General features: G+C 41.5%; 1 protein-coding gene across 1 annotated transcript in view; it reads right to left on the bottom strand.

Annotated features, from left to right (window-relative positions):
- The window catches only part of nom1 (nucleolar protein with MIF4G domain 1), a 46161-nt gene that overhangs the window by 10827 nt on the left and 9131 nt on the right, over positions 1–26203 (bottom strand). The window contains exons 3-8 of the mRNA XM_055664392.1: positions 25064–25259; positions 23054–23377; positions 19196–19306; positions 7875–8030; positions 4789–4910; positions 2457–2589 (exon numbers count right to left, since the gene is read on the bottom strand). Of these exons, the coding sequence (XP_055520367.1) occupies positions 2457–2589; positions 4789–4910; positions 7875–8030; positions 19196–19306; positions 23054–23377; positions 25064–25259 (1042 nt within the window). The remainder of the gene's footprint in view (positions 1–2456; positions 2590–4788; positions 4911–7874; positions 8031–19195; positions 19307–23053; positions 23378–25063; positions 25260–26203) is intronic.

Raw genomic sequence — 26203 nt, 5'->3', positions numbered from 1 at the left:
CCGCGAATGTCGGGAGTCGGCAGCGTCGCAGCGCTGGGATACCAGCGGGGAGCGGGCAATGCCTTACCGGGTCGCCGTGCGGCAAGCTCCGGAGCGCTGTGGCCGCCGACACACAACATCGCGGAGCGTCGCTGGTTTTGGAGCCGCACAGCCAGGGGTAGAGTTGCCGGGGTCGGAGCTCCAACCGGCGCCGCCCGCGGCCGGACGGAGCCCCCAGCTCCGCGGCTCCAAATCCAGCGACGCTCCGCGAATGTTGGGAGTCGGCGGCCACAGCGCTCCGGATCTTGCCGCACGGCGACCCGGTAAGGCATTGCCCGCTCCCCGCTGGTATCCCAGCGCTGCGACGCCGCCAACTCCCGACATTCCCGGAGCTGGGACGTCCGGCCGCAGGCCGCGCTGGATTTGGAGCGCCTCGCAGCCAGGGGTAGAGTTGCCGGGGTCGGATCTACAACCGGCGCTGCCCGCGGCCGGACGGAGCCCCCAGCTCCGCGAGGTTGGGAGTCGCCGACCAGGTAGGGGACTAAGAATTAAAGTTTCCCCCTTCACCCCTACTCCACCACCACCACATAAAATCCCTCCAAACTAACTGACTAATATTTATGCAATGATTCTCCCGGTCTCCGGGGAGGAGGCAGCTGCTCCAGACTTTTCAAGCCGCCCGCGCTATCTACCTAATCTACGCTAAAAATCTTCCATTCTGAAATCCGAAAATGTCCGAAATCCGACAAGTGTCTGGTCCCAAGGCTTTCGGATAAAAGGTTGTGCACCTGTAGTATTATCCCCAGCAGAGATTGATGTAGACACAAGAAACAACAAAAAATATTATCGAAACAAAGAACTGCAGATGTTGATTTAAAAAAAAGATACAAAGTGCCAGGCAAGCAGCATCTCTAGAGAACATGAAGAGATGACATTTCGGATCAGGATGGCCTGAAGATGGGTCCCGACCTGAAATGTTACCTTTTCACGTTCTTCAGAGATGCTGCTGGACCGACTGAGTAACTCCAGCATTTTGTCTGTTTTTAAAAACAAAGTAATTTCTCACTCAGAATGAGCTATATATTTATCATACACATATATAGAAAAAAATGTAAAGCTATTTATTGATGTTCACTGATATTGATACAATCACATATATATTATATTGTTAGGATTGCTGAAGCCTTTCAGACAATTCATTTTGAAGTCAACATCACAATGTGAAAATCCATCAGCTGACGTTATTGGAGGAAATGTTGAATGACATTTTTTACAACACTACAAAGTATCATTATGTTGATATGCTAAATGGAGGTAAAATGTAATCTAACTGGTGGTGCATAATATAACCAGCTTATAATGGAAGAATATTTTTGCTAACACCTCTCAAACTGTTGATCTGTGAGCATTTGTTTCTCAAGGCCAGCTTTAAGCACAGAGATTAATGCTCACAGAAACAAAACAAATATTGTGTTTATCCTCAACGGAAGAATCTCGTCAGGTAAGTGCATTCTAATTCACTTGTAAACTTGTACAGCTGAATGGACAGATGCAAACCTCTAATTTAAGTATAGGAAAGAAACAAAACATAAAATATAGTACAAAGAAACATCAATTGGCATCTTGGGATTACCTGGCCACATTATCAAGATGAACAAAGAACCTTTAAAACTTCCAATATTTGTACAGATATCTATAATGATTTATTTGTTCTTAAATAATTTTTGAAATAATTCCAGCCCATTTCTGAAGTGGTTCCCTATTTATTCCTCTGAGAAATCAGTTTCATACTAGTACAAAACCGCAAGGTGAAACAAATACTATTCCACTTGCTCAGTAATTTTCAAATAGCACATTCCAAATCAAGGCTCTCAGAAAAATATTCAGTGTGTGTGTGTGTGTGTGGCAAAGCTACTGTGAAGGGGATGTAAGAAGGCTACGAAGGGATAGAGATGGTTAAGTTAATGACAAACCGATCCATTTCCCATCTTTAGGATGTGGGAAGAATCAAGAGCACCCAGAGGTAACCTATGTTGTTGCAGGAAGAATTTGCAAATTTCACAGTCAACATTGGGAGTCAGGATTGAGATAGTGACCCCCAGGTATTAGAAAAATCAAATCTCGAGTACTGTCTCCCTTTATATATCCTGTATCTGTACACTGTGGACAGCTTAATTGTAATCATGTGTAGCCTTTCGTTGGCTAGATAGCATGCAACAAAAAGCTTTTCATTGTACCTTGGTATACGTGACAATAATAAACTAAACACATTATTGCCAAGCCAAGGAGGTTCCCAGCCCTTGTTTAATATTTGTGTGTGTAAATTACTTGATTGTCAGAAACATAAGCCTTCGAATGCTTTACATAGATTCCAAAATTTTTAATATTGGCAAACACTATTGGCAAAAAGTATTAATTAAAAATAATTAAAATCCATAAGATTTTGAAAAGTCAGAACATTGTAAACCCAGTATTACCTGAAATCTTCTCTCATATTCACAGAATTTTTCCACTAAAAATGCATAAAAAGGATTAAATGTCTTTTCTTGCAGGCAACAGTGAATAAGGACATGAATAATCTCCCTTTCCTGCTGGTCTTTCAGCCCAAGCCTGTAAGAATAATGGTTAAACGTAAAGTTTGAAAAATGTTGAAGACATTAAGAATTTTAAATATATTTTAGAGTGGTATTCAAGCATGTAATGGCTGTGCTGAATAATATAAACTTAATCATATATAAAGTACATTGTTAACAATTTAGTGACACCAGATGACCAGAAAAATGATTACAATTAACCAATGAATAATATTTAGATTCTAATATATCCTTACACTCCAATGTTCAGAAATGGTGATGCATCAAAAAATAATTGATTTTGGAAATTCGGAGTAATCTTTGTGTGAAGAAATTCTCCAAAGGCTGATTAAAAAATGCTTTGAAGTGAATTCATTCTTGTGCTTGTTCAAGGAAAGGCAGGTTAATGCTGAAGAATATCAATTTTCTAATGCTCAATGTTAATAAACGAGTTCATGTTGAGAAGCGGAATGAAGCTGATGCAGTGAGATATGTCCCATGGATTATATAACATTTCAATTAAAAATAACCCCTGCTACATCAGTGGGCTGTTATTATTTAATATTCAATGACTACACAAGCTGAATAAGGTGTACACATTTTAAAGAAAATATGGGGGGAAAAAAACTTGATCATCAATTGAAAGACTGGGTACCAGGCTAAGCTAAATTTGAATGTAGGGTTGAACAGTGAAAATAAGACCTGGAACCAAAGTTATGATGTAGGAATACATCCAACACTGGAGAAGTGAGCAACACACCTGGGGAGGTAGATGCGAACTTTAACTGATTTTTTGCTAATTTCAGGGAAATTGTCAGAACAGGGAAAAATAAAAGAGCAAGTATTTACATTCCTCAGCAACTTTGAATGTTTTTGAATCACCTAACTTCCAGATTTTATTTCTGCTGGGGAGTCATACAGCATGGTAACAGGTCCTTCTGCTCAACTTACCCACACCGACCAATATGCTCCATCTATACTAATGTCACCATATCCCTCTGAACCTACTCTATCCATGTACCTGTCCAAATGTCACTTAAATGTTATGATAGTACCTGCCTCAACTATCTTCCCCGGCAGTTCGTTCCATATACCCACCAGACCATGTGTAAAGTTAGCCCTCAGGTTCCTATTAAATCTTTCCCCCCACTCACCTTAAATGTATGTCCTCTAGTTCTTGATTCCCCTACTCTGGGCAAAAGACTATGTATTTACCTGATCTATTCCTCTTGATCTTGCACACCTCTATAAGATCGTCCCTCATCCTCCTGCCCTCCAAGGAATAGTCGTAGCCTGCTCAACCTCTCCCTATAGCTCACGCCCTCGAGTCCTGGCAAAATCCTTGTAAATCTTCTCTGCACCCTTTCCAGCTTGACAACATCTTTCCTACAACATGGTGACCAAATCTGACCACTTTCCTCTAAATGCAGCCTCACCAATGTCTTATCCAAATGTAACATGACCTCCCAAAATCTATACTAAATACTCTGAGCAGGGACCTCAACAGTAAATTATTAGTTAAATCTGCTTTGGCTTGGTTACCCAGATATCTCCTATACAGGTCCTGGATTAAGGCAATGTGATCTGAATGTACAAGCAATTGATTTGAAGATTAATCTGAAAATTGACAGCTGTATCAATGAGACACATCTTATTATTAATACATTGAAGTGCCAGCCTTTATACGCATTCCAGTCCTGTGTAGTGCCTTCAACTTTATGAATTGAAGTCATTTGTGTTTACCTCATTCAGTTGCACAAATGAATTAATGGAGCAAATTATCTGTCACCATTCCACGGTGCTATGTTGCTTGTTAACTAACCCCCACTTACTTTCTCTGGACATGGAAGATTTTTGAACTGACTAGTTATACTCTAATGGCATTAGGCAAAGTGGAATGGGCTCAAAGCTGTATATTTGCTGCTGTCAAAGGTTATTCTTTTGTGACCGATAGCACAAATTGGCTCAACATCTATTGTCAGCTGCGTCAAGTTATTTGGTCCTCAGGAATGGAACTAGTGGGTGCTGATCTTAAGCCAAAAGCAACAAACTGTTGGAGGAACTCAGTGGGTTAGGCATCAGATGTTGAGGGAAATGGATTGACGATATTTCAGGTGATGACCCTTCAGATTGATAAGAGTAGAAGGTGGATAGATGGAAGAAAGAAGTGAGGAGAAGGGGCAGGGCAAGAGCTGGCAAGTAGCAGGTGGATCCAGTCATGGAGTTGGACACTGACCTCAGGAGTTTTTCAAAGGCGTCCAAGTAATCCTCACTGGTCATCATGACACAGAAGATTTTTTTCCGAATATCTGTATTCATCCTCTGTTTGCGTGCCAGCTCCATAAGTTTTCCACTTAGCTAAAACATAACAAATATGGAGAAATATTGATTGCATTTGAAGGGTACATTATGCGGTTTTATCTTCTTGGTTGGAAAGCACATTTAAAACCAGAAATGTTCCAAACAAGCTGGAATAATATATGTTAATTCATAATTAATATTACAGTTGTGGTGGAGCAGGCTAATGTTTGTCCATTGATAAATTATTGGCAATGGGGCAGTTTGCGGATATCATAGATTCATTTGAGAAAAGCAACATTCAAATAAACTCTGATTTCCCAAGTTTGATGCAGCACAGTGGCACAGCCAGACTCACGACCGTAGAGACCCGGGTTCAAGCTTAAACACGAGTGCTGACTGTGTGGAGTTCGCACCTTCCCCCTGTGATAATGCGCATTTCGTCTGGCTACATTGGTTTCTGCCCACATCCCACAGACATGTGGGTTGGGTGCATAAATGGTCATTTAAAATTGCCTGTGGAATCTAGATGAATGGTAGAATCTGTGTGGGGTAGATTAAAATGCGTGGTGAATTAAAAAAAAAAAGGATTATTGTATGATTGGCAGTGTGCGGACTTGGTGGGCCAAAAGACCTGTTCCAATGCTATCTACAGTTTCTCTCTTTACTTCAGTGTTATTTTCACCATGATGTTATTCATTCTGTCAATTATTATGCATGCAGTTATTTTTTTTTTTTAATTGAACATCTGAATATTTTTTGATCAAATCATAAAGTGCTCTCGGGGCTTAGCTGGTCAGGCAGCATCAACGGAGGGAAACAACAGATTGACATTGCGGGACAGGACCCTACTTCATACTGATAGGAGTAAGGGGGAGAAAGCTAGAAAATAAGGGGTGTGGGCAGGACAAAACCTGGCAAGTGATTGATGGACACAGGTGAGGGAGAGATGATCTGCAAATGGGCGAATGTAAGTGACAAAGGTTAGAAGTGAAAATGGTGTCAGAAAAGGAGTGAAATGAGAGGAGAGATATGGGTGAAAAGGGACGGGATGGGGTGAAAAGGGACGGGGTGGGGCGAAAAGGGGAATGGGGGACTCGGGGATGGGTGTACCACTTTGATTCCGAGCTGTGTTGAACTGGAAAACCGTAAACTGAAGAAAATGAAGAAATTACAATATATGAAAATTTATAAGCTGTACTCCAATGGAAATATTCAACAGATCGGGCAGCATCATAAGGAGTTTTTTAATTCCTTTTCAAGCGAAGTCAGTCGATGGTGGGTTGATGATGTTGTACCCTAGCAATTCCTGTTCTTATTTCAGATTTCCATCATTCTTTTGATACCTGGTCATGAGTTGCAATAACATTGATGCAACATCAGAGTTGGTTGAAAAGGACATTTGAACCAGCTACCACCCATATTAACATTAATCCCAAGCACCCCCCGCCCCCCCCCCCCCCCCCCCCCCGGGCATATCTCATCTATACACCAGCGGCAATTTTTAGTGGACAAATCATTTAACAAGTGGCACATTCTGTGGAGTGGGAGAGGTGACCAGAGCACCCAGAGGAAGCTCAAGCGGTTACTGAGAGAATATGCACTGGAGGTCAAGACTGAATCCGTGTTACTGGAGCTGTGAGAAAGCAGCTTCACTAACTGCTGCCACTGTGCCTGTTCTTGATTCACCTTTGCTTTCACTATAATGGGATGGTGGATCGATTTATCATATTTTTGTCCATGTGCCAGTGGAAATTTTGAAACGATTGATTGAAAACAATAATGCAAAGTTATATCTGAACAATACATAACATTTTGGGCAAAGAGTGGAAGAGAACCAGCAACTACATCCTTCTCATGGGTAAGCTCACCTTTCACTTTGAATGCGATGGTGCATCAAATTCTCTTCCACTGAACCCAGTATTAAACTGGAAATGTTCTGAGCGGTAGAGCTGGATGTATTCGATATTTGGCTCCTCAACGTTATGTCAGGGATAACTGCCAGAGGCAGTGTGACCCCATTGACAGAGACATTAACCTTCAAAACTAAAGTGGCTTAGCTTATTTTTGAGAATTAATTTATAATATTTTAAGCTGTGAGAAATGTTTGAAAGGCCACCAGAATGACCCAAGAGTGGGGGTTCAAAATATACCATCTGAGACCCTTTTGCTTTGACGAGAACATGGCTGTTTTGTCAGGCAAATCTGGGAGCCATGCTTCTAGCTTGTTAGCCCTACAGAGCCTGAAGAACTAAGCGAGGGTTCAGGAAAAGTGCAGATGCAGACCAAAAACTGTACACAATCCTTAGGATGTGACTTGACCAATGGCTTGCATAACTGTAATAAAACAACGAGAGAAACCTCAGAAAGAAAAAGGCAGGTGGAGACTAAAATGGTACACACTACTTTAGGTGTAATGTCATCAATGCCCTAGATTCATTCAGTGTGACATCCTTGTCGATGACCCGCTGGTCACCGCAAGATGGTGTGAAAAATACCATGTAGTATAAAATAGACATTCAATTGTTCGAGACAGTAAATTGTAAGTGATCAAGCGTTTGTAAGTACCAGGAAAGTTCGAAATCCAGGATGTCGTCTGTCTGCACACCAAAGCCCGAGCTTGTGGATGTGGAGAGTGTGAAAATGTCGCCATAGGCCGCCTAAGGGCATGTAGCCCCGCTAGGGTGACATGAAAAAAGGTAATACAAATTCATATTCAGCCACACATATTCACACGACATTTATTCTGAAAGACATGGAAGACTGAAACGACCGAGGAACTGCCGGGATCAAGGCGAAAATAGATGAGCACTTACCACTGAACAAAATTAAAACAGGGAAAGCAACCCATTACACAGGCCGACAAAGTGAAAACAGAATTAGCACCTGTACCAGGAAAGTTTATGAACATTTCAAAAAAAATCACTGCATATCAGCCACAATATTTTTGAAAGCAGTGAAATTTCTTTCATTAGCATTGACCAACTCCACGGCCAAGATACAAAAAGCCAGCTAAATACTCACCTCTCCAACATCTTGCTGTGTTTTGGAACCTGCGTGATCAATCATTGGAGCAACACTCCATGCAGAACCTACAATCCACCACCGTCCAACTTGCTCTGCTGAAAGTAGGTTTTCTAATGTTACACGTAGTTGGAAGTCACCACGACTGTTATGAATCTGAAAATAAAGAGATGAAGATTTTCCTTTCAATAATGAAAGCATAATTTAAAAACTGATTCCAGAATTTTGACTGTGGAATGATAAAGAATAGGCAAAATTTATCCGTTGTGCAGTGCAAAGATAGAACGTGGAAACAGGGTCTTCAGCCCACATCAACCACTGATCACCCATTCACACTAGTTCTAGGTGCACAAAAAAGCTGGAGAAACTCAGTGGGTGCAGCAGCATCTTTCCTTCGCTCCATAGATGCTGCTGCATCCGCTGAGTTTCTCCAGCTTTTTTGTGTACCTTAAATTTCCAGCATCTGCAGTTCCTTCTTAAACACACTAGTTCTATGTTATCCAACTTTCTCAGCCACCCCCTACATACGGACAGGAATTTTACAGAGGCCAAATTAATACCTGGGGGAAACCTATGTTGCTATAGGGATAACATGCAAACTCCACACAGACAACACCCAAGATCAGGTTCAAACCCAGGTCTCTGGTGCTGGGAGGTAGTAGCTCAATCAGCTGCGCCACTGTGCTGCTCTGAAATAGAAATGCATCCAAGGAGGTTCTGAATGACCTGCTTCAGTTCTTATCCTTGCGTTCTCGCTATTTTTGTAAATTTAACTGGAAGTATGGCGAGCTCTGTTAGCCTCAATAATCATGGACTCCAATGGACAATTTTATCATGCATTACATAATGAAAAAAAATGATTGGATCCTCAGTAGAATGTAGAGCAACCCAAATAAACATACACAAACAGAATTTGACAGTAACTACAAGAGTTTCATCTAATGAAAGCAGGATTATTTATACAAAGACTGGTGGTTTGTGGAGAATTACTACATACATATGTATAAAATTGATTTTAGTTATTTATAGCAGAAAGGGCCAGCAGACTGATCACCAAGATGCAACGAGGGCCCAAAGGCAAAAGCATTGGAAAGAGTGCACATCAGATTAACTTAGATGTTGCCTGTAATGGAGAGCTTTTAGAGTAGTTTAGAGATACAGCGTGGAAATAGGCACTTCAGCCCGCCAGGTCCACGCCGACCATCAATCACCCATTCACACTAGTTCTGTTTTCCACTAGGGGGATTATTATAATTTTTTAATTAAACATTTTTTTTTACAGACCAATTAATCTACAAACCAGCACGTCTTTGGAATGTGGGAGGATACCAGTACACCCGGAGGAAACCCACACGGTCACCTGGAGAATGTGCAAACTACACGCAGACAGCGCCCAAGGTCAGGATTGAACCAATGTCTCTAGCTGCAGCAATGTAAGACAGCAATTCCACCAGCTCTTTTGTGGCAAGGAGAGATCAGATCGGCTGGGTTTGGTCGTAATGGAACAGAGGAAGTTGAGGGGTGACCTTAGAGTTTTAAATCATGACTGTCACAGATAGAGTAGAGAGCCAGAACCTTTTTCACCCAGGGTCAGGGAATCTAAAATTAGAGAGCAAAAATTCAAGGGGAAAGGGAGAAATTTAGGAGAGATCTCAGCAGTAATTTTTTTTCACATGAATGGTGGTGGTTAGGTAGAGCAATCTGCAAGAAGAGGAGGCAGACGCAAAAGGGCACTTGGATACTCCATGCAGGAATTAATGGGCTTAATGCAGGCAAATGGAATCAGCATAGATAGGCATTACAGCTGGCATGGACGAGATGTGCTGAAGGGTTCATTTCTGTGCTGCACAGCTCCATATGCTGACCTTTCATCAGAATATAATTCACCCAACTCTGGCTGTGAATCCCATACACTATGAAAAAGTAAAAACAAGTTTTTTCCTTCAATTCTCCTTGTGACCAAGTGGATTTCCTGTGGGTTGTCCATTTCTTCCTGCATTCTAAAGACACCCAAGTTGGTAGGTTAACTGGTCTCTGTAAATTGCCCCAAGTGTGTAGGGAATGGTTGCAAAAGCGGAAAAACATAAAACTAGTGTGAATGGGTGAACGATGGTCTATGGGCCAAAGGCCCTGTTTTCGTGCTGTATCTATCAATCAATCAATTTGATCAAAATAATCAAAATTGTAGAAATTCTGTGCAACTAATTTGATTTGAGTATTCCCACCCAGATACAGAGAAGAGTACATCACAAGTACAATGTGATTGACGTGTGTGCAAATCTTGTTAGTGTTATAGATTTACCACATTCAGTCTTGTCCCCCTTCTTAAAAACACAATTTTTAAGAAGGGGGACAAGGGTGAATGTGGAAACTACAGGGGCATCTCGCTCCTGTCAACAACAGCCAAAGTCCTTGCTCGTGTCCTCGCAAAACAATTTCTACCACTGTCTGCGGAGGTACTCCCAGAATCAGTGTGGCTTCGCCCATCCAGAGGTACAGCAGACATGATATTCACAGCACGCCATCTCCCAAGAAAAATGCCGTGAACAAAGGCAGCCTTTGTGCATGGCCTTCAGACTTGACAAAGGCTTTTGACTCGGTAGACCTCCAGGCTCTTTGGAGCATACTATCAAGGTACGGTTATCACAACAAGTACATCAGAATATTGAGGCTTCTACATGATTAAGGGGTTGGACAGGTCTAGATGCAGGAAGATTGTTCCCGATGTTAGGGAAGTCCAGGACAAGGGGTCACAGCTTAAGGATAAGGGGGAAATCCTTTAAAACCGAGGTGAGAAGAACTTTTTTCACACAGAGAGTGGTGAATCTCTGGAACTCTCTGCCACAGAGGGTAGTTGAGGCCAGTTCATTGGCTATATTTAAGAGGGTGTTAGATGTGGCCCTTGTGGCTAAGGGGATCAGGGGGTATGGAGAGAAGGCAGGTACGGGATACTGAGTTTGATGATCAGCCATGATCATATTGAATGGCGGTGCAGGCTCGAAGGGCCGAATGGCCTACTCCTGCACCTAATTTCTATGTTTCTATGATGGAATGTCAGTCACAGTGCTCAGCCCTTCACTATGGAAACAGGGGTCAAACATGGAAGCATCATTGCACCAACCCTGTTTGTCGTCTTCATTGCTGCCATATTTCACCTCATTGGTGAAGAGCTGCCACAGGGGATCCCAATCCTCCACAGAACTGAATAGGTTGAAGGCGAAGAGCAAAGTCAGTGACACCGCCACCATGGAGCTTCAGTACACGGACGACTGTGCCATTGCAGCACACTCTGCAGAAGACCTTCAGGGCATCCTGAATGCCTTCGCCAAGGCATACAGAGTATGGGCCTAGCCTTAAATATTAAGACGACCCAGGTCCTACATCAACCTCCACCCAACCAGCCGTCTACCCAGCCGAATATAAAAGTGAACGACATCACTCTTGAAAACGTTGACCACTTCCCCTACCTCGGCAGCATTCTTTCCTCAAAAGATGACATAAACTCTGAGGTCAACCATCGTCTGAGTTGTGCCAGCGGAGCCTACGCCAGACTCAGAGTCTTTGGAGACCGGGACCTAAAGGCTCAAACAAAACTGCTGGTCTATGGAGCCGTTGTCCTCTCCACCCTGTTGTATGGAGCCGAGTTATGGACCACCTACAGCAGGCACTCGAGAGCCCTGGAACAATACCATCACAGATCCTTACGAAAGATTCGGAGGACCAGCTGGGAGGACAAACGCACCAACATCAGCATTTTGGAGGAAGCCAACGTGACCAGCATCACCACCACAATAATGCAGCACCAACTTCGATGGACTGGCCATGTTATCCGCATGTCCAACACACATCTCCCGAAACAAATCCTGTACTCCCAATTGAAGGAAGGTCTGCGAACCCCCGGTGGGCCAAAGAAACGCTTCAAGGACAACATCAAGAACAGTCAGAAGAAATTCCACATCACATCGAGCAACTGGGAGCACATTGCACTGGACAGGCGCTCCTGGAGGAAATCTGTGCAGGAAGGAGCTGCACATCACGAAATGGAACTACGGCGTGTCGCAGAGACAAAGCGACAGCACCGTAAGGAGAGAGAGAAGGGGGCTCGACGACTACCAACCACTGCCAGTCTCCACTGCCCACGTTGCACCAAGGTGTGTGGATCGTGCATCGGCCTCTACAGACCTACAAGTAGACGACCCTATGGGGAGGAGAAGACAGTCATACTCGTTTCAATTGACCGCTGATGATGATGATAGATTTATCAGTAAAAATGAAGAATAAACACAACATTGGCAGCATGTTTGTGGAACTAATGCAGAGAGAGAGAGAAAACAGCACTATGAAAATAAGAAATATGTGTGAGCCATATTTTGCCTGTTGCACCATTGAATGATTTGACTCTAGTCACAATTCCAGAGAATCTGCATGTACAAATATTAATAGGTTGGAGGATAGGTTAACAAGGCGAGTTAAAAAAAAAAAAAAAACAGGATTAGACTTTAAAAATACATTAAATGTTACGTAATTTTTTATTTTAATGGCATCATGATTTGGTTGCTCATAAAACATTGCATTCAGTCAAGTCAATGGATTATATGAAGAAAGTGAAGTCCCTGGAGAGCGGTGAAGAAAAGAAAACAAGAATGTTCATTGCAATTAAGTACTTTGGTTTTGTGGATAGAAAGGACAAAAAAAAAAAAGGATAATATTGCTTGGAGAGATACAGTCGAGAGGTGGTGGAAAACAAGTATTTAAAACCACAAAGGATCCAATTGAGTTGACAAAAATAAATTGTTCCAGCCAATGAAAAGATGTGACCTGGGATTCATCATCTGTAAGGACAGCAGTAGATCTAATTGTTGCTCTTAACAGGGAATTGGCCAAATATTTGGGGGAGAAGGCACTACAGGACAACAAAGAGGAAGCTGGGGGAATGGGTCTCACCAGATTTCTCCAGCACAGAGCTCTTGAGGGCATGATGGGCCACTGGCCGCATTCCATGTTGTAATGATTGTATGATTTTAATTTAAAATGCTGCAAACCTCAACAATAGATGTTTCCAGTGAGTAACAAAAGGGTAATTGCATCTAAAAATATTTTTGGCATCCAGTTGCCCCTGCCCCATACTCTGGGCATCTGCCAGAAAACTGACTACATACAAAAGTCACTTGTATAACGGTGCATCTATAATAACATAATCGTCAATTCTTTACATTTTGTTGGCAAAAAAAAAATCTTGCTTTTTAATGTCTCCCTCTTTTCCATACTTTACTGTTGGAAAATTATTTCCAATGACATTAAGGAATTAAAAGATTTTAATGCTCCCTCTCGTTACACTGAGCCGGTTCAGCAAAACACATCTGAGTTGCATTAGTTGAGACCAGATGTTCCATTGAACCAAGTATTCCATTTTACTTCAAATTTAAATAATAAAGTGTGGGGGAAAAAACATCAACTCAAATAATGTTTATTTTTCAGTCCATAAAGCAAAATTTGTGTGGAAGTGCAGAAGCAATAAAAGACATATCATCTGAAGTGTTCTTATAATGATCCCTTTTAACTGTAAAGTAAACAGACAGATTTACTGTATGGATATAAAAACAAATTCACTTTTCCAGCAGGTTAACATTAACCTATTCATCAGCGTAATGCAGACATATGTTTTCTGCTTCTATGGATCTCTCAACATTGAGTGCATATCTAGAAGAGTAGATGAGGGCCAACAAAACTATTTCATTGTTTAGTCATACAGCCTTATGTTTGAAGCATAATGGTGCACAAAATACTTAATGCATTTGTGTCATAACGAACGACTTATCGTGCTATGATTGTAATAGATTTTCACATCTAAGCAAAAGTAAGATTATCTATCAACAAATGTACATAGTCTGTAATTTCCTCTGTTACTGAATCATTTAATGGGGAACTTCTCCCAAAATTTAACTCATCACATTTTTGTATTAAATATCATGTTCCCAATCTGCTTGGAACCACAGAGTCTGCATCCAAATCAACCACATTCTCGATTTTAAGCTGACAATAAAGTATGCTCTTTCCCTATAACCAAGAGCAGATGGATATATAGCATGAAATAAGAGTAATGGTACCACAAACCACTGTTTTAAAAACCTACTGTCCAAAATTCACTAATTCATGGTAACGATGCAAGTCAAATTTCCACTTGCTTACTGTGTATTCTTATTCACTGAAAGAAGATAACAAATTGCACACTAATGGAAGAAGAAACCCAGGACCGACATGTACATTTCCTGCATTGTACTCCAAACATTCAGTGCTGTCACAAAGAACACCATAAATGGAAAACTTATCCTTCAGTCATTAACCTTGCTGATGGAGGCCTCAAAGTTTAGTTCAGAGACAGCACGGAAACAGACCCTTCGCTCTACCATGTCCGCGCTGATCAGCGATCCCCGCACACTAACACTATCCTACACGCACCAGGGACAAGGAAGGGGGCTTACAAACCTGCACATCTTCGGAATGTGTGAGGAAACGGGGGGGGGGGGGAAGGGGGTCTGGTGGGGGGGAGGAACGGGGGGCGTGGGGGAGGAGCGGGGGGGGCGTGGGGGAGGAGAGGGGGGGGCGTGGGTGCTCGGGGGGGCGGTGGGGGAGGAGCGGGGGGGGGGCGTGGGGAGGAGCCGTGGGGGAGAGTAAGGGGGAGCACTCGGGGTGGCACCGGTTCCCGGCCCCGACCGCACTCACCGGCACCATGACCTAGCTCCGGACTCAATCAACGGCTTCCATCCCCGGCGCCTGTCGCGCTCACAGCCCCCAGCCGCAAACACAGCCCACACACCGATCCGCCAGCTTTATTCTCGGCACCCGTGATTGAGAGCGGGTTCCGGAAGAGGCGTCGCCGTTCCGGCGAATAACAGACCAATAACTTTTGTGATATTTTTGTGATATTTAACCGATCGGAACAAAACTTGGTGCGCTTGGAGCAGAGGAGAACAGTAAGGTGGTGAAAAAATCCTAGCGATATAGGGTACCGTTTTTGAGCAAATTTAAAAACAACGCAAACCAGAAGGGGACAAGAAGAGAGTTTTAGTAATAGTATGGATGAACGTGATCTCTTGAACTGTGATCTACATATAGTTTAATGACAAAGAAATACAGAAAAGTAAGAGGCGACAATTTGGCCTTGTGAGATCACTGTGACATTCAATATGATCATGGCAGATCATTCAAATCCAAAATCTTTCGAGGTTTATCCTGGTATCCCGTGATTCATCTGGCCCCAAGAACAATATCCAACTCCTTAAATATATTTATTTGAGGATTATATCAGCTACACTTGTGAAATTTGGATAACTAGGTTTTTTTGCCCATCTCTGAAGCAGTCCACTTGGTTGGTGCTGTTGGAGCGCCTCAGTGTAAAAGAACACCATCATCATCCTGTTAATCATGGTATGCTTACTGTACTCCATATTTCACAACACCACCCATAAGAGAATTGCATAACTATCATATAAATTCACAAATATTTTTTCTGTAATGGCAAAAATACCACCAACAAAATGACATTTATCACCCACAAAAGTACTGGAGTAGCTCAGCATCTCTGGATAGGTGACATTTCCCGACCTGAAACGGCATCTATTTATGTTCTCCAGAGATGCTGACTGGCACACTGACTTATCCTAGCACTTTGTACCATTTTGTGTAAACCAGAATTGGCAGTTTCTTGTTTCTATATTTGTTATCCACACTCACCCTGTGTAAAACAGGGCAGGCACAGGAAGGTGATAAATGTACTTCTATAATACTGAATGAAAAAAAAGGCAAAACGGCAGTGTATTTATGAAAATCGTGAAGAAATGCAATAGTCCTGACAAAACTAGGAAATTGATTTTCAGTAATTCAGAACTCAATAAAAAATTCTCTGTAGTCCATCAAACCATGAGTAGTAGAAACAAAGAACTGTATTTCACACTATACATCTGCACATGTGATAATAAAGAACCATTGGGATGCTGGTTAGCAGAAAAGGACACAGAGTGCTGGAGGAACTCAACGGGCCAGACAGCATCCTTGGAGAACATGAATAGGCGATGTTTTGGGTTGGTGCACTTCTTCAGACATCTTCAAATGATCTTAGAGATTGAAGCAAAAGGAGCTGAGATTGAAAAAAAAGAAACAGATGCACACATGGCTATTTATGCCCTTGCATCAGGCCTGACATTTAATAATGACATGGTTGATTTATTTTAACTCAGTGCCACATTTCTGTTCTAATACAATATTCCTTGATATCCTTATTATCTAAATGTTTATTGATCTTGGTCTTAAAGACAGTCAGTCACTGATCCCCTGCAGATCTTTTGGGAAGGGAATTTCAAACATTCAGCACCCTCAGAATGAAGACATTTCTTCTTCCTGAATGGCTCAATCTTATTTTGAGATTGTGAAAATCCAGTTGTAGATACTCCAGCCTGGGGAATCATCAACCATGTACACAGCCATTCAAACACCAAAAAAGTCTTGTTTCCTGAGATCATCTCACATTCTTCCAAACTCCAGAGAACAGACCCCTTCTATTTAAGGAATCACAAGCAACTGCAGATGCTGGAGTGCTGAACAAAACACAAAGTGCTGGAGGAACCCAGCAGATCAGGCAGCATACTGTGACTGCGCAATATTTTGGGTTGGGACCCTTTTTCCAGATTGGACTTGCTAATTAACCCTTCCTATTCAAACGCTTCTTCAGTGGAAATACACTCAATCCCATAAATTAATCTAGTCAACCTTTGATCACTCCCTGTATTACAAGTAAATGCTTCCTTGGGTAGGGAGGCAAACCTTTTGCACAATATTACAGAAACCGTCTCACCAGGACCCATTAAATCTCTTGCATTCAAATTCTCGTATCATAAATATGATTTGAAACTAAAGATAGACACAAGGTTACACATCAGGAAAAGCATGACAAAGCACTGCAGAAAACAAACGATAAGGAAGAAGATGCAAATATTAAGCTATAAATCAAAATTTCTGAAATCAATTTTGACATGAAACAAACATTTCGATTTTATAATTAATACGGAAAAATTGTGAATATTTATTTTCATTGACAGATATGTCTGGAGACAATTATTTTTATGATTGATTTCGATTACAAATACATTTCAGTACAACCCAACATAAAAGAAAAATTGATACTGTCAATTTTTGAGAATTACTCTGACCATGCAACGCTGCCACCTTGTGGCATTGCACCAACAGACATCTTTCAGGACTGAAGATAGACACAAAATGCTGGAGTAAATCAGCGGGACAGGCAGCATCGCTGGATACAAGGAATGGGTGACGTTTTGGGTCGAAGCCCTATTCCAGCATTTTGTGACTATCTTCGGTATGAACCAGCATCTGCAATTCCTTCCTACATCTTTTTCTGGGCCTTCCTGATGGTTTACAAATATGGAATGTTAGTTGAAATATTGACTCAGACTTTAAATTGCTTTAAGTAGCTTTAAATTTAAAAATTCTGGCTGGATAGACAGACAAAATATGCAATGAACCTGTTCGGAGCCCTCCAAGGAAAGAGACTTAAAAGAATATTAAATGTGGAGGAAAAAGCTAAATGTGAGGTAAGTAGAAATATAATTCCGTGAGAGAAATCGTTGGGCTGAAATGTGAAAAATGAAATGAACATCAGAGGCCACAATTTCTTAAAGTGAGGACACGTCACTCCAAACTCCACTATCTGCGTCTCCAGTCATCTTTATTGTTTGTGATTCTTAACAATGCTTAAGAGTCAAAGGTTGCAGCTTCTGATCCTAAACAAGTGACTGGAGAACAGAACCTAGTTGAGCAGTCCAGAGCAATCATTAAATGAGTACTGCAACATTTTAAGAGTTGCCGAAAAAAGATGTTGAGGCATAAATACGGTACAGTCAGAACATTTTTCGCCTCCAGGATGGAGAGGTCTAACACTAGGCATAGGTTTAAGGTAAAGTTCATAAATTATAGGGGCAAATTATTCATTCATAAGAGTCATGGAGTGATACAGCTTGGAAACATGCCCTTCAGCCCAACTTACCCACACCAGCCAACCTTTCCCAACTACACTAGTCCCACCTGTCTGCATTTGGTCCATATCCTTCCAAACCTGTCCAATCCATGTACCTGTCTAACTTTTCGTTAAACGTTGGGATAGTCCCAGCCTCAACTACCCCCTTTGGCAGATCAAATATTAACTCCTCTGGCAGCTTGTTCCATCCATCCACCACCCTTTGTGTGGAAAAAGTTACCCCTCAGATTCCTATTAAATGTTTTCACCTTAAACCCATCTCTTCTGGTCCTCGATTCACCTACTCTGGGCAAAGACTGAACATCTACCCAATCTATTCCTCTCATGATTCAGGCCATTCGACCCATCCACTCCACCATTCAATCGTGGCTGATCTATCCTTCCTCTCAACCCTATTCTCCTGCCATCTCCCCATAACACCTGACACTCTTACTAATCAAGAATCTGTCAATTTCTGCCTTAAAATTATTTATTGACTACATCTGAAAATGTATTTAGATGAGGGTCACACGCCATATGGAAAATAGGATTAATGAAGATAGGTGTATGATGGTCAGAGTCCCAGTCAGCCAAAGGGTCGGTATCTGTGGTTTGTGACTATGATTCTTTGTAATGGAGTGAATACACGATTGGAAGCTTAATTCAAAACTTTGTATGATGTTGAAGTTGTGAATAGTTCAGCTGGACTATGAGAGAGATGTTATCTATGCAACGGGAAAAACTTCTGATGGTGGCTAAGATAATTACAATGGTGCTTTCCATGTTTAATTGAAAACAAGTGTGACACATCCAGTGTGTGTACCAGAGAAGCAGCCTGGCAACAAAGAGATTTAGACAGGATTGAAAGAAATCATGGAGATATCAAACCCGGTCGAGTCATATTCATGGGTAGATGGAAATCATTTGGATGAATCCAAAGAACACACAACAACAAAAAATAACTTAATTATGCACACTCCAACCAATTTCACTATCAAATCTTTGGCAAGACCGCTAATCACACACCGTGGAAACAGGCATTTCAGCCCAACTCGCCCTTGCTGATCAAGATGCCCCATCTAAGCTTATATTTTGGATAATTCTGTTACTTGAAGAGGAAAACAATCAAGTAGAAGAGGTGCTGTATGCAGATACCCAGACAAGCATTTGTTATAGTCTATAATTAAAATCATAATTAGAGAAAACTCTCAGCATACTTCCACTTATTAGCAGAACTAATGCATTGCTCTGTGTTTTTGAAAAGTAACATTTAACAAGATTGTGACATTACCAGACTCCTCTGGAGCTTTCGAAATCTTTCCACCGGTTCAGGATCATAACCTGGGATTTTTCGCATGTCATTATTCTTTAGTGCTAACATGATATCCAGCATAAAACGAACCTGGAATTGGAAAATACGGTGCAGGTAAGCAATGGGCTGAATCCAAAGTACATGCAAAAAAATAACCTTTACATGCAGTCCAATCAATTTCACTATCAAATGTTTGGCAAAATTGCTAGTTATCAGCCTCATTTACCTAATATCCACTCATAATCATGATACCACTAAAGTGCTTATAAATGAGCTGGATTTTATCCCAGTCTCCCTCATTATCATTCTGATGGGTTTTGGTGCTCTCCACAGATGCTATTTGTCTGCTGAGTGCTTCCAGCTAATTCAGCTTTTATTTGCATTTGATGTCGTCTATGCGGATTTTCGCAGATATTTTTTTTACAAAAACAGGGTTCCTCGTGGCAGGTTAGAAGAGAAAAAGTCCAGAGAATCTAATGGAGATGCGCAAATAAAAAAGTTGCTGCTGTACTGGAGAGAATGTGGAGACATCACCAGAAAAAAAAAACTGTGGTTATCGCTCTGGAACAGATGAGGCGAAGGGAAAAAATAATTGACGTATACATTTATAGAGATCCTAGATTGAATAGGGACCTGTTCTCCTTAGCAAAGTGCTCATCAGAAAGGGTCAGAGAGTCATTCAGTACATAAACTGGCTGCACAAGCACCATGTATACTAACCACATTTATAAGTACTTGGTCAATTGCCTTCTATGCATTGACAATTCAAATGCTTGTCTATATACTATTTCAATGTTGTTAAGTACTCGATTCCTTTACCACCTACTCAGACAGTGCATTCCAGTTTGGAATAGAGCACAGTAAACGTGGTAGCTTTGGTTAAGAAAGATAGCAACGATAAGCCAAGTAATTACAGGATTGTGACTTTAATGTCAATGGTAGGTGACATTGCAAAAAAGAGGCAAGATTAAACTACACTTGGAACAGGGATTTATCAAAGATCGGCAGTATGGTTTTGTATCCAGTCTGACCAATATGACTGATTTTTTCAAAGATCAGAGTCTTTAAGAGTCTTAGAATGGTACAGTGTGGAAACAGGCCCTTCGGCCCAGCTTAACCATGCCGACCAACGTGCCCCATCTACACTAGGCCCACCTGTCCGTTTTGGCCCATATCCCTCTAAACCTTCCTATCCATGTACCTGCCCAAATGTTTCTTAAACATTGAGATAGTGCCTGCCTCAACGGCCTCCTCTGGCAGCTCATTCCACACACTCCCCACCTTTGTATAAAAAAGTTACCCCTCAGATTCCTATTAAATTTTCCACCACTTTCATCTTAAACCTACCCATGTCCTCTGGTTCTTAAGTCGCCCACTCTGGGAAAAAGACTGTGCATTTATCCAATCTATTCATCTTATGTTTTTGCACACCTCTATAAGATCACCTCTCATCCTCTTGCACTCCCAAGGAATAAAGTCCTTGCCTACTCAACTTTTCCCGAGAACCCAGGTCCTGGCAACATGGTCGTAAATCTTCTCTGTACCCTTTCCAGCTTGTTGTCAGCAATGTGGTTGAAGTCATCTACATAGTCATCAATGGTCTTTCGACAAGATTCTACATGGCAAGCTGGTCCAACATGTTAGAGCCCATGGGATCGAAGATTAGCTGGGAGGTTGGATCCAAAATTGGTTTGGCAATAGTAAGAGGATAATGGCGAGGAATCCTTTTTGTTTAGTAGTCTGTAATCAATGGTATACCACAGGGATCAGTGCTGAGCCCATACTATTTGGTCTATACATTCACAATGTTGGAGGTGTGATTAGTATGTTAGCAGATGACAGAAAAATTGGCATTGTTATCAATGGTGAGGAAGATAGACTTAACCTACTGAATGAATAGGGGCCTAAGGCCTAGGGGACGAATGCAGATGGGGCATGTTGGTCGGCATAGGTAAGTTGGGTCAGAGGGCCCGTTTCCAAGCTGTATCATTCTATGACTCTAAATATCGTGTTACCTCTGAAAAATGCATGTTTGAAATGTAATCCTGTTAAATGCAAGTTGATGCTCTTGGGAGCATTAAAAAGATAGTACACACACAGTGAATGATGGGGTCTGAGGGGGTATTGATGAACAGTGGACCTAGATGAAGAAGTCAAAGAATCCCTGCATGTATGATGCATGTAGGATGATATATGTAGCAGCAGAGGTAGATCAGATGGTGAAGATGCATTAGGGGACATTTGCCGTCAATAGCCAGGACAAAGGACGCAAGAGCATGGAGGCAATGGTACAACTTAACAAAAATGGATGACGCCACAGCTGGAGTACTGTGTGTAATTGTGGCCATCACATCATAGGAAGAAAATTGATGCATGGGAGAGGGTGTTGAGGCGATTCACCCGGATGCTGCCTGAGATGGAGCGTTTCAGTTATGAGAAAAGGCGTTATTTGGAGCAGAGGAGGTGGAGAAGGGACTCGATAAAGTTAGACAAGAATAGGGATATAGTAAACATTAAGAATTCTTTCTGCCCATAATCAAAAGTTCCAACATAGGTTTAAAGTAAGTAGTTAAGAGGGCATTGAAGGAAGAATGTATAGTGGGTGGTTGGAATCTCTGTTAGGACCCATTCAATCCCCTTGCTAGCAATCTAGGGAGCAAATTTTTTAAGATATGCTTTACCCTAAATATCCTCCATTGATGGCCAGAATACCATGGCTATAGTTAAAATTATCTTTGTCAGGATGATGTATGCCAGACATTCAGTACCCTCTTTCCTGGCATCTTACTCATAATCAATAAGCAATAGAAGGAATCACCATCGCTACTAACATTGCCTCTCTTAGGATGCCAGGTATTGGTGTGCTAATTCCATCAATGTTAAATGATGGAGAGTCAAACTCTGTGTTGCTAGTAATTGAACCACGACGCTACTGCATCATTTGTATGTGGTCGTAGATTAGAAAATCAAGTAGATTGGCCATTAAAGCTGTGGCTGCTCGAGGGTGGAATTTCAGAATTTTGTGATGCGATTCACCAAGTAATTTTCCCAAACGTCTCCGTTTGTTACAAAGCTGGACAAAAAACCTAGAAGAATATACTTCACATGTCTCAGTGGAGTTGCAAGACAACTCAAGTTTGACAAGTTTGAATCCAAGGCAAAGCAACCACCTCACCTGAAATATTCTCCATTGATGACCAGCATGCATTGGCTACAGATTGTATCATCTACAGAATGAACTAGAGCAACTCCATCTAGTTATATCAGCAAAATCTCCAATATCTGTGATTGACACTAACTAGAACTGTTGCGTCACAGCGTCAGAGACCCAGGCTTGGTCCTGACCTGTGGTGCTGTCTGTGCGGAATTTGCACATTTCCCTGTGACCGTGTGAGTTTTCTCTGGGTGCTTCGGTTTCCTTAAACATCTCAAAGATATGTAGGTTTGTAGTTTAATTGGATTCTGTAAATTGCCCCTAGCATTTAGATGAGAAAGTGAGATAGCACGGAACTAGTGTACCAGTGATCAATGGTCGGTGACGACTCAGTGACATGAAGGTTTTCCATGCTATACATCTGAATTGAATTAGAACATGAGTATCAGATGTCCTATGCACACCATTGACACATTTGGTTGGGGTTGAAGAGCCGTTTACCAACTCTATAGCTCTTTGACTCCATCAATTCCTCAATCTATAAATGAATTAGGAACTCGAGTAAGAAACTTCAGAGTTCGGCATATAATTCAATTTCACATCACAGCTCTGTACCATTTTAAACCATTTTTTGATTCCCTGCCCTTCAATGGATTATGACTTAAATTTGAAATCATTCTTACCCTGGTCTGGTCATGAAACTGTTTACCATCATTGTTAATTTTCTTTTGAGCCTCCATGATGAATTCTCTCAATGCCACAGCATCATCTTTCCGAAGAGCAAATCCCACATGCTTCAGTAAAAAAAGTGTTAACTCAATGTCCTTCTCTTTGAAGCTGTTGGCAAGTTTCTTTAAAATATCAAACACTAACACAGAGTGTACCATGTGAAAGTTGTAAAAATGTGCAATCAAATTGATTAGATTATCACATTCCTTTCCTTCATTGACACTTTGAGAGTATTCTTCAAATCGCTTCACCACTGTTTCCAAAACATGGGCTCCAACCTGCAAAACAAATAGCATGAATCTTATACCTGGAATGCTAATATGTAATCATTAGAGCTTCGTATGGTCCAATCATGGGTTAAAAATGATGACCGTCACAATCTCCACATAACCCAAAGCACTTTTTGACGACAAAGTATTTAAATTGGGCACACACATTTCTGCAGATGCTGGAATCTGGAGGAAAAAAAACCCCAAACTGCTCGATAACTAGTGGGTTTTGAACATCTGTGGGGGAGGGGCTTAGGAATTGTTGTTTTTTTTCAGGTTGAGACTCGACATTAGGACTGAGAGTAGAAGGGGAAGATAAGCTACAAGACAAGCGATCTTCTCTCTCCAGTCCTGATGCAGGGTTTTGACCCTAAACATCGACAACTCCTTCCTCCTCCCCCACCCTGCCCTATATTTGCTACTCAACCACCAGCAGCAGTTTGATTTTTGCATTTCAATTGGGCAGTCATCGTTATTCATCAAGAAACAGTAACCAATATGCGATAATATTCTCAGGAACAATAAATAAATAACTGATTATACATGCAAATCCAAGAATAAAGGTTGAACAGGATACCAAGAGAACTGCTGTGCCTTTCTTTATTGATGCTGTGGAATGCTGCAGTGAGGTGCCTGTCCTTTAATGCTGCAGCGATGTTCCAGTCAAGATCATATCTAACCAACCAGATCTCCCGGTGGCCCAGCACTTCAACTCCCCCTCCCATTCCCAATCCGACCTTTCTGTCCTGGGCCTCCTCCATAGCCAGAGTGAGTCCCACCGCAAATTGGAGGAGCAGCATCTCATATTTCACTTGGTCAGTTTACACCCCAGCGATATGAACATTGACATCCAATTTCAGGTAGTCCTTTGCCAAAGATCCTATAGGATCTTTGGTCCTTGCTTTCTCCCTCCTTCCCCTCCCCTTCCCAGCTCTCCCATAGCCTACTGTCTCCGCCTCTTCTTTTCTTCTTCCCGCCCCCACATCAGTCCGAAGAAGGGTCTCGACTTGAAATGTCACCTATTCCTTCACTCCATAGATGCTGCCTCACCCGCTGAGTTTCTCCAGCATTTTTGTCTACCTTTGTATATCTTCCTGATTTTCAACTGTACAGCTTAGTTTGTCACTTGATTTGAAACTACATGCATCTCATCTACCTTGAGTTAGAAAGCTAGAAACAAATGCATAGTTTTGTATGAGACCCTGGGAAGGAGAAAACGTAGAATTTGGAAAAGTTAACAAACAACTGGCTTTCCAAATGATATTCTTATTTAATGTCATTCAACACTAGTTTAACCAGACTTGTGTAATAATGACTTAAAAACTGAAATTTATACTATCTCTTGGCATACAGAAATGGTCTTTCACTGTTGATTAAGCCTTCCACACCCACTAAAGTAACCGCACCCTTTGAGGTTACAAAATATGCTATGGCTTCATTAAAGTTGGATAGCTGTTTTTAATAAGCTGCAAAAGCTCGTTCCCCAACTATGGTGGAATTTTTTTTAAAAGACACACTTCTCACCAAAACAAAACGGCTGCATTTGTTCTACGAACTGTAATACAATTTTTAACAATTCGTTTTCAACTATGTAAATTTGCTGCCAGATAACTAAGTGGCTAATAAAAAAATACCAACAATAGAATAGACCAATCATGGAACAATTTGATAAAAATATTCGGGTGATGGTGTTACCTCAATTCCAACATTGTGATGAAGAATGCTAACCAGCAGAACATGTTCCATCATCAGCCGGTTTGGCATCAAGGCTGGTGTGACACAGGCTGTTAGCAGAACATCAGTCAGTGTCTCATTCATGTCTTTACGACTATTTGCCATGTAAAATTCTTCAAGCTGGCCACTAATGGAGGCCATGTTAGGTTCAGTCAGTCTGAAAGAAGTAATCAGATTATTAAATACACACAAGGTAGCAAACTTATAAATATCAATACAACTGAATATGCATGCAAATTGCTGATTTTATAATCTGTTTAACATTTACAAGTCAGGTACCATTCTGGTAAATCTATCCTGCAGTTTCAATACTGTGGTTGCCAAAGCAGCTCCAATCATAGTAGGTACACTCTAACCAATGCTTTGAATTATTTTGGCATGACTTCTGCTCAGTCATGGAGGCTACGGAATTAAGGGAAATGAAGAATGATATATTGGAACATACCCGCATTAGAAAAGAGGAAGTGCTGACAGACTTAAGACATATTAAGTTGGATTCATCCCCAGAGCTTGATCAAGAGTATCCTTGGGAAATTTGGGAAGGTATTGAAGAAATTTCAGGGCCCATAGCAGAGATAACTTTGGCCTCGCAAGAGGTAATGGAAGACTGGAGAGTGGCAAATGTGCCACTATTTAAAAAGGGCTGCGAGGACAAACCAATGAACGACAGGCCAGTGAGTTTAATATTAGTGGTGGGGAAATTACTGAAGACGATTCTAAGGACAGGAATCACCAGCATTTAAAGGCAAGGTTTAATTAGGGATAGGCAGCACGGTGCCATCAGTGTGAAGAAGAGTCTCGACCTGAAACATCACGCATTCCTTTTCTCCAGAGATGCTGCCCGTCCCGCTGAGTTACTCCAGCATTTTGTGTCCATCATCGATTAGGGATAGTCAGTCTGGCTTCACCCTTGAGAAATTGTATTTCGTGAATTTGATTGGGCTATTTTACACAAGGTGACGAATAGTATTTAGTTTAATTTTAGTTTCGCTTAGAGATACAGCGTGGAAACAGGCCTTTCGGCCCACCGAGTCCACACCGACCAGCGATCCCCGCACATTAACACTATCATACTACTAGGGACAATTAACACTAACACCA

Source organism: Leucoraja erinacea, chromosome 2, assembly GCF_028641065.1.
Source record: "Leucoraja erinacea ecotype New England chromosome 2, Leri_hhj_1, whole genome shotgun sequence".
Lineage (NCBI taxonomy): Eukaryota > Metazoa > Chordata > Chondrichthyes > Rajiformes > Rajidae > Leucoraja > Leucoraja erinaceus.
Note: the sequence above shows the minus strand (reverse complement) of the source record. Positions and strands in the feature narration are given on the sequence as shown.